Source organism: Mesitornis unicolor, unplaced genomic scaffold, assembly GCF_000695765.1.
Source record: "Mesitornis unicolor isolate BGI_N332 unplaced genomic scaffold, ASM69576v1 scaffold15990, whole genome shotgun sequence".
In the NCBI taxonomy this organism is placed as follows: Eukaryota; Metazoa; Chordata; class Aves; order Mesitornithiformes; family Mesitornithidae; genus Mesitornis; species Mesitornis unicolor.
The window spans coordinates 26,051-38,638 of record NW_010160434.1 but is presented as its reverse complement, the minus strand read 5'-3'; the positions used below and the strand labels follow the sequence as shown (position 1 = coordinate 38,638).

Genomic DNA, 12,588 nt, shown 5'->3' with positions numbered 1-12,588 from the left:
AGAGAGAATGTCACAAAGTACCTATTTTGCATGTTTAAAGGTTGAGGGCACAAATTGACTCATTAAGCTAAATTACAGTTCTGTGAAGTTTAGGACAGGCATTTAAAACAAAAGCATATAATCAATTCTTCTTAGTTCAAATCCTCTTTTAAGTCTGGTGCTTAGATGAAGAGAGGAAGAAGTGTTCTGGAAATTCAGAACTGCAGAAAAAGCAGATAAATGATATCTTTGCTGTTGTAGTCATTTTGTGTACTTCTTTTCCTGATAGTCTTAGCGTCAAACTCGATTTTAGAGCAAGATTTAGTCAGTTATGAACACGTGTGTATTTAATAAGCATGAGTACTTAACACTTTATTTTGTTGGTTTGTGTTATAAGTTCTTACCCTTTGCTATTTGCTATCACTCTTCAGTTGATCAGCCTGAAGAATTAGGAGCTAGTGTTTCTGTGACTTTTGATGAGGTGGAAAAGCTACTATACAAACCCCAAGAAGGGGAGTGGGGGATGAAATCTCGTGATGAAGCATGTGAACGCATTATCAGTGGTATTGACCAGCTTCTGACTCTTGGTGAGTATGTAATCTAAGCTTCAGGTAATTTTTTCCTAACATTACATTTATAAACAGGTCCCTGGAATATCCATGGTATCCTTTAAAACTCCCTATGATAAAGTACTGCAAATGTTCACACTTTTTTATGTGCAGTTCCTTCTTTCCTTCTGTTTGTCTTTACTGAGATTTTTGGGTTAATACATCATTTGTTTTATCGAGAGTAATTATACATAGCAATTGAACACTTGGCACAATGGTCACGTGCCATACAAGCCTTAAAATAGTTTAATCTTGCCCTTTCTTAACAGACATTTCAGCAGCTTTTGCTGGTCCAGTTGACCTGTGTACATATCCCAAGTACTGTACTGTGATTGCGTATCCAACAGACTTGAACACTATTAGGACAAGACTGGTTAACCGATTTTACAGGTTAGTACTAGCAGTAGAAACAAGGGAGAATGTGGCCTTGAGTTTGTGCGTTGTGAAATGATCTCACCATTTTATAGTAAGAACAATAATTCTTTTTTTACAAATATTCTGAAAACCAATAGTGCAGTACCAGAATTCAGCATGACTGGTGTTTTGTAGCAGGGCTCTGACACTTAATAACTGCAATGCTATATTATTTTTTATTAGATTTCTTAGTTCTTAAGGAAATTTCATTTCAGCCTATGTTGGTACTGTTTTCAGAGATACAATAAACAGTGACATTCTTTCTTCAAGAGCTTTGCCATTTGAAATTAGCAATTCCATAGCAATTAAAAGTTTGGGACCAGTCTAATGAGACTTAAGACAAAGGACTTCTGTCTTATCTGATGTGGACAGAAAATTATTAAGATACAATTTTTGCAGTTTTTAAGCTTTTCAGCTTAGTATTAAATGTGCAATGTTTTTTTTAATTTTAAGGAGAATCTCTGCATTGGTTTGGGAAGTAAGATACATTGAAAGCAATGCTAGGACCTTCAATGAACCTGGGAGTGCTATTGCAAGAGCTGCAAAAAAGATCACTACCCAGCTCCTGAAGTTTATCAAGTAAGTGGCATTTTAATCTAAATAATGCTTGAATACTCATGCTCTTAAACTGTGGGAGAGTGTAAGTATCTTAGTATTCCTTTGCTGTGAATCCTGATGCTTTTGATTCCCTACTATTTTTTCAATACACTGCAGGATAGTTGTATAATTCTTTGAGTATTATCTTAACTGGGGAAATACTTAAATATTCAGCATAAAGACATTTTAACTTTTACCCTTATTAGAATTTTCTGGAATTTATAATCTCAAAATGTTACTTGATGTGAAAGTAGCACAGCCTAAAAAGTAAGTTCAGTGCTGTCTAGTGCATGTGTAGGGAGTTTCTGTTGCAGCTTGTCTGACTTAGTTCAGTTGAGAGGTTTATTTTTGAAAGAAGTTAGCATCGGCAGCCTTCCTGCAGGTAGGTCAGGCGTTGAAGGCCTCTTTCAAATCCATGAAGCTAATTTCACCCTCTTCACCTCACTTCTTCTAAAATGCACGGTGTATCAGTTTTTCAGACATAACATTACTTCTTTACTAGTATAATAATTTGTTATTTTTATATTTCATTACATTCTTAAACTGGAAGACAGGAACTGTGTGCTAGCTTTTGGTTGGTTGTGTTTAATCTAGGAAACGATAGCTAAGTTTTTGCTATTCCACTAACAGAGATTTAATTGCATTACAGTGATCAGGACTGTACAAACATTTTTGAACTATGTAGCGCAACAGATGATGAACAAGATGGTCTTGATACTGATCTGGTAAGCTTTCTTTTGTGGATAATTCCAATAATGTATGGTGGTAAGAAAATATCACCAGCTTTCAGGTATTTTTGGTAAAAATGCTCTATTTTTTTAGAGATGTTTGTGTGTATTTATATATTTACATAGCTAATATAAACGTGGAATATGTTATGAATATGGCGAATGATGTGAAGAGATGCTTTATTAACATAATTTTGACTTGTCAGTACTTACTAAGAAGTATAATAAATACATATTTTGTACTATAACTGTGTGCCATCAACTAGACCAATTCTTCCATGTTTTGTAAGTGGCACTGTATTTCTGAAGCATGTTAATGTGCAGTAATGTAAGTATTTCATGAGTACATTAATAGCAATTTTTCATTGTATTTTTATGTGGATGCATCTGGTTATATCTGATGTCAAAATTGTCATTCATATAGTCACAAATGCCAAAAGCTGACAAGTTGTATAACTACTGCAGCAGTGCTTTGGCTCTCAGTTTCTCTGTATACCACAATATGAATCATGCATCAGATTTGCATGCCTCATTGAGAATTTAATATATTACATTTATCTTAAATTTGTTAGAGGTAAATATACACTGATGTTATGTAGTGAATGCTATCTGCAGTGCTATATGTTTGTTAATAGTGTAACCAAAACTGCCCAAACTGATGGCTTTTTCACATTTTGATTTCTAATTTGGCATTTACTAACAAGACTTCATAAATTTGCAAAGTACCTGCTGTCTGTTGCAGGTTAATATGTAGGAAAGAAATTACACTGAGACATTCTAGTTCTTTATCTCGTCACTTCAGCATCACCTTAGTACTTCCACATTGTAAGGTTTTTCTATTTACCAAAAGTAACTTGATCACAAGTTATCTTTTCCTAAACTCGGGATGAGCAAAAGTCAGAAAGCTTGACATTTATTACCAGTGAATTGAGTAACTGATAATCCTTAGTGGCTGAGGTTCAAAGCTGATGAGTGTCTTCTCATTGCAATTTTTGGTGGTGGTATTTCCTTTGTATTAAGAACAAGTCTTGGGCTCAGGAATCTTCAGTAGTGGTATCTAGGATCTTGCTTTCCATGTCTCTCGAATGCTGTGTTGTGGGATTTTTTTATATGCTGTCATACTGAGAGAAATTAGAATAAAAATTATTTTTACCACAGTATCAAATCTAATGACACTTTGAGCACCCATTACCTATTTTTCCTACATAATTTTTAAGATGACTGATTTTATTTCGTGCAGGATGATGAAAAATCTCTTCCAAGAAAGTCATATAGAAGAAGAAAAGTGAGTTGGCTAATCTTTACCATATATACTCAAATCAAGTCTGGCAGGAAAAATTAGTTAACAGACTATATTGAAATTCTGTGGGAGTGATGCTTGGTTTTATAACAACCATATAACAGAATTTTTCCGATGGTATTAAGGAAGTAAAAGCCTTGTTTAAATAGGTCTTTGTTTTTTTGATGCTTCTATACTCATTCTGTCTAGGAAAACCTTACTTGTGCGTTTGATACCAGTGCTGTTCAATATAACAATTTTCAGTTACTGTATGATACTGAAATAAAAGCATTATTCACCTGAGATGCTGGTGAAAAAGTATTTTGAGTGATGGATATTATTCAAATCTTTTAAAAGTAATCTGGTATCAGAGGGTATATTTTTGTGTGCTGTTGTTATTTAATATAAAAAACCTCTTGAAAGATAGTAAAAGAAAATTGTGTGATTTGTCAGAGTTCATTAGTAAAGATTAGGAAAAAATCTGCTAATATAGTGCATTTCTTGTTATGAAACACTGTGTTTGGAAGGGCATTTTTCTGCTACAGAAATAATTCCAGACACATTATCAAGTTTAGTTTTTCTTGCTAAAATTCAGTAATGTTTTTCTCACTTCTTTTCAAGGGCCGGGGCTGGAAAAAACGAAAAAGTGTGAAAACTGGCTATGATGAAAATTGTTGGAAGAAGCAGTGTATGGAACTGGTGAACTTAATTTTCCAGTGTGAAGATTCTGAACCTTTCAGGCAGCCAGTTGATTTGGATCAATATCCTGTAAGTTGTTGTAAGATACAAATATTACTGGTTTGGTGTGGTTTGGTTTTGGTTTTCCTCTTAGGATTTGGTACTGTAAGAAGATCTCCACATTTCTCTTGGAGATGTTTGTTCTGTTTATGACCTTCGTCCCAAACCAGTGAAAGAAATTTGCTTTGCCTCTGTGGTTAGAACTATGAACTGTATGCTCTACTGCATGAAGATAACTTCCCGTCAAAATAGTGCCACAGAAGACAAAACAATTGCAGAGCAGTGGTGGTGTCTACAAATGTCCTGATACCTTTATGGTTTGAAACCACTCAGTCTTTTTTTGCTTGCTTTCTTACTGTCCCTTATAGGGAAATAATTTTGGATAAATTTGTATGTTCTTAATTAAAACTAGTTTCTTGAGGGACAATCAACAAAACCTGTTTACTGAACCTGAGCTATGAACTTGATTTGTTCCTTCTCTTTCTCCTAGCTGTTCATGGTATTTTTGCTAACTCTCTGGCCTCTTTTTTGTCAAAAATCCCAACAAACTTTTCAAGGCAAAAAACCTGTTAACAAGCATGCAACTGTTTTCTTAAGGACTTCACATCTTGAGTTTGAGTCTCATTTAAGGTTTTAAAAGCATCTTGGCAGTTCTCTAAAACTCATCAACAAGAGATAAAGAGGTGCTTTAGGAGTTTTGATTTGGTTTAGGTGTTGGTTTTTTTTTTTGTTTGGTTGGAGGTTTTTTTGTGGCTGTTTTTTTTGTTGGGTTTTTTTTTTTTTTGGTTGGTGGTTGTTGTTGGGTTGGTGGTTTTTTTTGTTTGGGGTTTTTTGTTTTTAACCAGATCAGTTTGTTTATTGCAGTAAAGCACATCAGGGAAAGGATTAGATGACAATTTACAGCAGTCCCATTTCTCATTTTGATTAACAAATAAAATGTTGACTTGCATGTTATTATTACTGGGTAGTCTTTATTGAGGAAACTCAGGAGAATTGAAACTGGAAATCTGCCTGTGCAAGCAGGTGGCATTGTATTAACTCATGATCCTTCAGAAATTCTGAAGATGACCTTGAAAATGAGCAAAAGTTTGTATGGGATAACGTAGTGGAGACTTTAAATCAACTAGTCTCAGCAAAACCATTGCTGTCTGTTGTGGTAGGTGCTTCTGTTTTCAGCTGATGGTTAAGATAATTTGTGGTCATTTTAGCTACTCTTAACTTACAGAAATAAAATTCAGAAGTGTTGTTTTTCCTTTATATCCTCATGAATCTTTTTTTTGTATGTTTTATCTAGGATTACAGACATATTATAGACACTCCGATGGACTTTGGTACGGTGAAAGAAACTCTGGAAGCTGGAAATTATGACACTCCAATGGAACTGTGCAAAGATATAAGACTAATATTTAGTAATGCAAGATCTTATACTCCAAACAAAAAGTCAAAGGTAACTGTTAATATTGGGGGGTTTATGCTTGTCTTAATGAAGTATTTTGGAATTAGTTTATTAGTACTTTTGATAAAGCTGCTGGTTGGATGCAGAGTGGGGAGAAGTGTGACAAAAATACTTAATTGTGTTCATTTCTTGTTTATCTGGTGTTACATAGCATTGTGTGCCATGTTTGTTGCATTTCTTTTCTGTACAGTTTTTAATTTTAGAAATGTTATTCTGGGTTTAAAGGTTCTGTTTTTAATATAAGCCACTTCTTTTACCTAGATTTATAGTATGACCTTGAGATTGTCAGCACTATTTGAAGAAAAAATAAGAAGAATTATTTCAGATTTCAGAAATGGTCAGAAACAGAATGAAAAACTACGAAGAAACCAGAGATATACTAGAAGATTTCATAATCAAAGCTCGGTGCAGCATCCTCCCAAAATGCTCAGGTAACCAAATTATGAAGATGTAGCTTTATATCACAGCTGACTAATATTCATAATGACCATCAAATATAGTCTATGAAGAAAACAGCTGGTTCATTAAACAGCTAATACCAGTGAGATTTTTTTTTATAGTTGCTTCTCTTGCAATAGGAAAGGCACACAATAAAAGTGGGGGTTTTGTAGTATAAAACAGCAAAGGGATTGAAAAGTAGAAAAGGTTGGGAGTTTTGCTTTTGGGTTTTTAGTTTTGGCTTTGTTTTTTTTAATATTTCAGTTAGAAAAATCAATATTTAGTCTGACTGAAACAATGAGGAATGAAACGAAAGATTACAGAGCTGCATACGTTGTGTTTTATCACATGCAGAAGAAAGTCCCATGGAATTTATAGGAATTTTCACTTTAGCATTCTGTTGGTAGTTGGATATGCCGTTCTCTTTTTAAGGAAAACAAGCTTTTGATGCATCTCTTGGTTGGCTTGATTAACTTGTGTATTCTTAATTTGCATACGGGATGAAGTGAGACAAAATACAAAAGCTAAACATGGTAAATTGTTGAGACTGAGCTTATACCTCTCTGCTACTGTCCAGTGAAAGGATAAGAGTTTTAAGAAAAAAAAAATAAAATCTAAGAATACTTTTCCTTGCCATGTTTGGCTTTCTTCTCTTAAAACTTCAGTGAATTACTTCTGCGTTTTCAAACTCTATTACACATATGTGTTGGATTACACTACAGGCATAGCTGGCAGTGAGCTTTAAGCTTTACTGGGAGTACTCCTTGTGTTCTCATTTCTTACCAAAGAAATAAAGAAGTGCACATCAGGATAGGCAGAAATTTTCCTTTGAAACAACACTTCTGTTTGTATCTGAAGAATTGTATGTGACTTGTTTACAAGTCGGTGGTGCTCAGCAGGACTGAGGTTTGGGACTCCTTGGGAGAGTGTTTGCATAGGAAAAAGAGCATATACATCTTGTGTGTCTAGATGAATATCTGAAAACTTGTGACTGTAAGGAGGCAACGGACAAAATAGTAGTTCAGAATGTGAAAAGTAAGTTACTTACCAGGACTGCATGTAGCACTCTAGCATTTATAGTAAGGAAGAATCGAATCAGCGAGTTTCTCTACAAACATGCATTTTACTTTAGACAGTAAAGTTTCTCTAAATTAAAAACCTTCTTTGTGTCTTTGGAACACAGTTTATTGTGGAATGTTGTAGTATGCATAGCACTTAGAGGCTTACATGCAATTAATAAGAGACTGGGGATTCAACAGAAATTGAGGCAGCTGTCTAGAAGGCATTCAGTATTAACTTATTTATTTTTCAGAGTAGAGAGAGAATGTCTCCTCTTGTATAAATTCACTAGGAGTGTAGACTATTATTTTGATGATAGTATTAATGGTTACCCTTGTCAAAGTTAAAATTGTCCCCACGCCATGTTAGCTCACTCTCAAATGTGACTGCCTTTCCATAAATCTAAAATCATATAGCATACAGTCAATAAGCTTTCAGAGAGAAATAATTGTCAAAGTACATTCTTGCCTTTATTTCTTGTTGTTTTACAACCTGTGTTTCTTTTACTTTCCCCTTTTACTAGAAATTTGAAGCAGAAACCATTAAAGTCTCAGGCAAAAACTGAATCTGAGCAGGAAGATTCTTTTACTCAACCTACCTCAAGCAGAGCCGCCCGTGTTGCAAGCCATAAAACGAATGGTGGCAATTACAACCATAGTTCTTCTGGTGAATCCTCTGATTCTACATGCCTGGCATTCTCTGAAAGGAATGGAAGAGCTAGATCCACAACACTAACAAATTGTTCTGCATTATCATCAGGTCAGAAATGGAACCTGTTTCAGACGAGGTTTTTCAGCTTGATCTTACCTATCACTAATGTTTCCTTTCCAATTGCCAGGATTTGCAATCACATTTTAAATTGTTTAACAAGGTTTGCATTTTTAATGTGAATTTTTTTTAGACAAGACCTCTATGCAGTTTAGCTTTTGTGTAATACAGAATTTTGTGTATTTTAATGAATTTTGGACACTTAATGCATTATTGAATATTATAAAATTATTTGTATACTAAGCATATAAATTTCTGCTTTAAAATCCCATAGAATGCAGTAACTTTACATAACTCTTATTAATGAAAACGCTCTTAAGCACAAATCTGTCAACAGGATAGTTGCTTCTTACAGGCAGACCTGTCTTGGCTGTTATATGCAGTTTGCAGTCAAGTGGATGGTAATTTTTTTTCAGCTTTTATACAAGGATTCACAACAAAGCTGAATTAAGTAAGACTGATGATCACAAAAAGTTGAACTGCTAACTGTATGGTTACTTGATGCTCTTGAGTCTTACCAAACAGAATAATAGAATTTCTTCATTTCAAGCAGATGCTCCAGGAAAGTGGTTGTAGTGAATGGATGTCTCTTATTTGAAAGTCAAATGTAGTATTTAGTAAATGACACCATATTAAATACAGGTTATACACCCATATATGTCACATAAAAATTAGCAAATGACAGAAGTTCCCAGAGACTTGAAAACCTTCCAGTCTTTTCCTTCTTTACTTATAGCTCACCTGGACACAAATTCAACTTTTTTCAAAGAGTAAGAATGCAAATCCTCATAAGAGATCTGTCCAAATATGTTTTGTATTGGTTTTTAACATGCTTTTCTCTTAATTCTGGTATTTGGAAACAGCTGTGTTATTTTACTTGAAACTTAAATGTGGTTAAAGAAGCTTCCTGTCACTGAACATGATAGATATGGAGTGGTATATTTTGTAGCACTATCACTTTCATGTATGTTAGACATTAAGACATGACAGTGTGTTGTAAGATAACATCATGAGGAAACTTTGAATATTTCCTGAATCAGAAAAATGTAGCTCTTAATCGGAAGCTGACTGTATGTTTAGAATTCTAATTGACAATTACTATTTTTTTAACAGAAAGCGAAATAGAAGATTCTTTGGTTTCTTCATCTACTTCGTCTTCAGCCTCTAGTAGTTCAGAAGACAGCAGAGAAAGCTCTGTGGCTCTTATCTCACCTCCATTGCACAATGGTGTATGTAAAAGAAAGACCAGCAATCGTAGGATAACTAGAAATCAAGCTGCTCGGAAAAAACAAATAAGTAAGATTTGAGTAGTTTTCTTGTGAACAGCAAATAACATAAGCATGTATATATATATATATATAACTAAATGTAATTAGTATTTTTTAAAGTGTTGTACATGTAAGATACTAAGTTTCTGGTGGTAATTCTGAAGCTCTCAAAATACTGCACTTGGCTTTTTTTTTTCCCCAGTACCTTGGGGAGGAGGGCACAAACTAAGAGCCTAGTGAGAGGGGATGTCTTGCAACATTTTATATCTTAATAAATGTAAAAACAATAATTGGTAAAGAAGTTTTAATTTTGGCAAAACTAGAGTGAATCCGAAATTTAAGACATAGCTAGATAATGTCTCTTGGCAGACAGCAAAAGCACATAACTATTACTAGGAGTATATTTCATTTGTCAAGTCTCTGGGTTGAACCTGTTCCAGATTTTACAAGGCTTAAGAAGCTGCTATATTTATATTTAATCTCTTTTTTTCCTTTACAGGAACGCTTCTTCAAGAGAATGGGAGTACAAGAAAAACATCCAGGAAAAGGTTATATAGAAGTGACTCTGAAAATACTTCAGCAGTGACATCTGGGTCGCTTAGTAATAGTACTTGTAGACATAGAAAAACTCCACGCAGAAGCGCTGCTGTGGCTGCTAATAAATTAAGGCTAATGAGTGATGTGGAGGAAGAGGTTTCAAGCTCGGAAAGTATTGGCATTGGGTGCAAGAACAGAAAGCTGCCTCACCGAAACGCCTCAGCCGCAGCCAGGCGAATGCTACTGAAGGGGTCTGAGGATGATGTGGGCTTTAAGTCTGAAAGTGAAAAAGAAATAGAAAAGCAGCTTACCAAGAGGAAAACTCTTTCTCAATCTGGTTCTTTTGCTGCACGGAGAAAATTTGTTAGTGAATCTGAAAATGGAACTTCAGATTCTGAGACAGACACGCAGATGAAGCAGAAAAGTTGGCAAGGCAACGGTCATAACGAGTTATATGGGACAGTCCATTCTTTATCTTCCAAAATTAAAAGTGCCACCCTAGACTCTTCAGAGGAGGACTCTAAAAGCCATAACTCAGAGGATGGAAGCAGTCAAAAAGTTTCTGACCAGTCAAGATCTGCTCATAGTAAGACTGCAGTGAGCAACTCTGAGAGTGAAGCGGATTCTGAGTCAGATAGGTGGAATGGCAGAAAAGCAACTGGTCTGCAGCTTGCTCCTTCTTTTAAAAAAGCAAAAGTCTTGAGTGATTTAGATTCAGCAGAATCTGAAGCAGAAGACAGAGAAGATGGGGAAAATTTCTTCTTGATGAGCATGGTGCCAACTAGAATTGCAGTGAGTTCAAGCTATGAACCTGTTGCAAGCTTCAATCACTCTTCTGATACGGAATCTGAGGTAGATTCCAATAACAGTAATTACTGTGAAGCTTCTTCAAAAACAAAGAAGAAGAGGAGAAAAGGAAGAACAAAAATCATTAGAAAAGGTAAAATTTTTAAAGTTAATGCATCTAACTCTTGATACTGACTGGATGAAGGAGACAGAATAAGATGAATGACTGGGAGGATTTGGACTAAACAAATTGTGATCGTGTTCCTTGTTCCTAAAATAACTAGAAATGGGGGAAGGAGAACTGTAATGGGGATGATGACAGCGTCTAGAAGTCTGGACAGGTTTGGAACTGGGAGGTTACCAAACACAGCACTGAAAGAAAACAGTTAAAGTTTGGTGTGGTTCTATGGTATCTAGAGTTCAGACTGACCTGCCCCTTCTTGTGAAATTCAGGCAGTACATTTTTCTCTGAAAGACTTTAAGTCATGATTGCTCTTTCCATATTTAGCTTGTGCTTGCTTGTCTGTGTAGGAGTATATAGTAACTAATGCTAAAATACCTATTCTGAAGTAACATTGCCATGTGTGTGTGTTCTAACAGTTAAATTTGAGAAACACTGGCTTTTGGGTTCTCGGCACAAAATTAAACAATATTCTAAAGGATGCCGTGAATGACTTCTATGGTATACAGTTCAGGATAGCAAAAAATCTCAAAAGGAGCAGTACATTCTCTTTCTTTGGCCTGCTCCTTGTTTGGGGGATTTCAGTAATGAAACCTTTCTGTTACCTTGAGTTTGTGGGTAAAGTAATAGTTGTTACTTTAGATTGTCCTAATTTTCTGTTGAAATTTTCTGTGCTAAAGCAGACTTGTAACTGTTATTTTCAGTTGAAGTAACTTTATTTTTAGTCTTTCAAAATGAATTTGATTGAAAGGTGGTGTAATTATTCTTACTTTCGTGGTGTACACTGGAACCTGTAACTTGATTTGACGTTTGGGTTTTATTCTGTCAGTGATGTGTGGTGTCCTTAAGATAGAGAGACACTTTGATGCTTTGATCCTTCAGTCTTGCATCACATCTTATGAATTAGCTGCTAGAACTTTGAAAATATTCCTAATCTGTTTATTATGATAAAGGCTTTTTTCTCAAAATACGCATCTATAAACACCTAAGCACCTATCTTCTCTAAAAAAAAAAAATGGCTAAAATAATTGTGTGCGTTTTTTTCTTTTTTTAGCTGCCTGCCTTGGAATAGTTCCAGGTGATGTCTTTTTAAGTTCAAAACATTTATTTCTTCAGTTTGCCAAAGAGGATTAAGTTAGCCCTCAGCATTAAGGCTGGGCAGTCTTTTCTACCTTTCTAAACCGTCTTTCTAGAGTGCGAGTTTAGCTCAAAGCAGATGTGTGGGAATCTTAATCCTAAAGTTGGATTATACGTTTCCACGCTTACTAACTGGTCAAAATGTCTCTTTGTACCAGTAACTTTGTGTGCTGTTGTTTGCTGCCACTAGTATGTTATGATGTAGTGTTACATTTACTTACAGTAGTCTCCTGTTTCAAGTGTAATTTACCATGTTAAAGATCTTTTCTCCTGCCTGTTCAGACGTAACCTCCTAACAACTATGAGCCGCAGCCATATGTTGTGCACGTGTCTACTTGATAGTATTGGAGGACTGTGTAATTTAAGATTTAGCTCTTCGTTTTCTTAATCTGTGAATTAGTTTACCTTTTATAGAGCATTATGCAATATTCAGCAGAAATGTGTTATGTTTTGGCCGTAAAATCACACAGTAAAAATAGTAACATAGTGTTCATATATGACTTCTGGAAACTCTTAGAAAGGATAGTAAATTCATTATCCTTTGGAAATGCCACAATAGGAATATACTTAAGTAGCACATAAAGGGATTTACATGTAAATAATGACCAGATTTTG

The 12,588-nt window shown here is 35.0% G+C and overlaps 1 protein-coding gene across 1 annotated transcript in view; it reads left to right on the top strand.

Annotated features, from left to right (window-relative positions):
* The window catches only part of BRWD1 (bromodomain and WD repeat domain containing 1), a 50,063-nt gene that overhangs the window by 34,778 nt on the left and 2,697 nt on the right, over nucleotides 1-12,588 (top strand). The window contains exons 29-39 of the mRNA XM_010189992.1: nucleotides 411-566; nucleotides 857-977; nucleotides 1,455-1,580; nucleotides 2,248-2,323; nucleotides 3,567-3,611; nucleotides 4,227-4,373; nucleotides 5,638-5,790; nucleotides 6,061-6,230; nucleotides 7,820-8,055; nucleotides 9,178-9,360; nucleotides 9,832-10,809. Coding sequence (XP_010188294.1) covers nucleotides 411-566; nucleotides 857-977; nucleotides 1,455-1,580; nucleotides 2,248-2,323; nucleotides 3,567-3,611; nucleotides 4,227-4,373; nucleotides 5,638-5,790; nucleotides 6,061-6,230; nucleotides 7,820-8,055; nucleotides 9,178-9,360; nucleotides 9,832-10,809 — 2,391 coding nt within the window. The remainder of the gene's footprint in view (nucleotides 1-410; nucleotides 567-856; nucleotides 978-1,454; nucleotides 1,581-2,247; nucleotides 2,324-3,566; nucleotides 3,612-4,226; nucleotides 4,374-5,637; nucleotides 5,791-6,060; nucleotides 6,231-7,819; nucleotides 8,056-9,177; nucleotides 9,361-9,831; nucleotides 10,810-12,588) is intronic.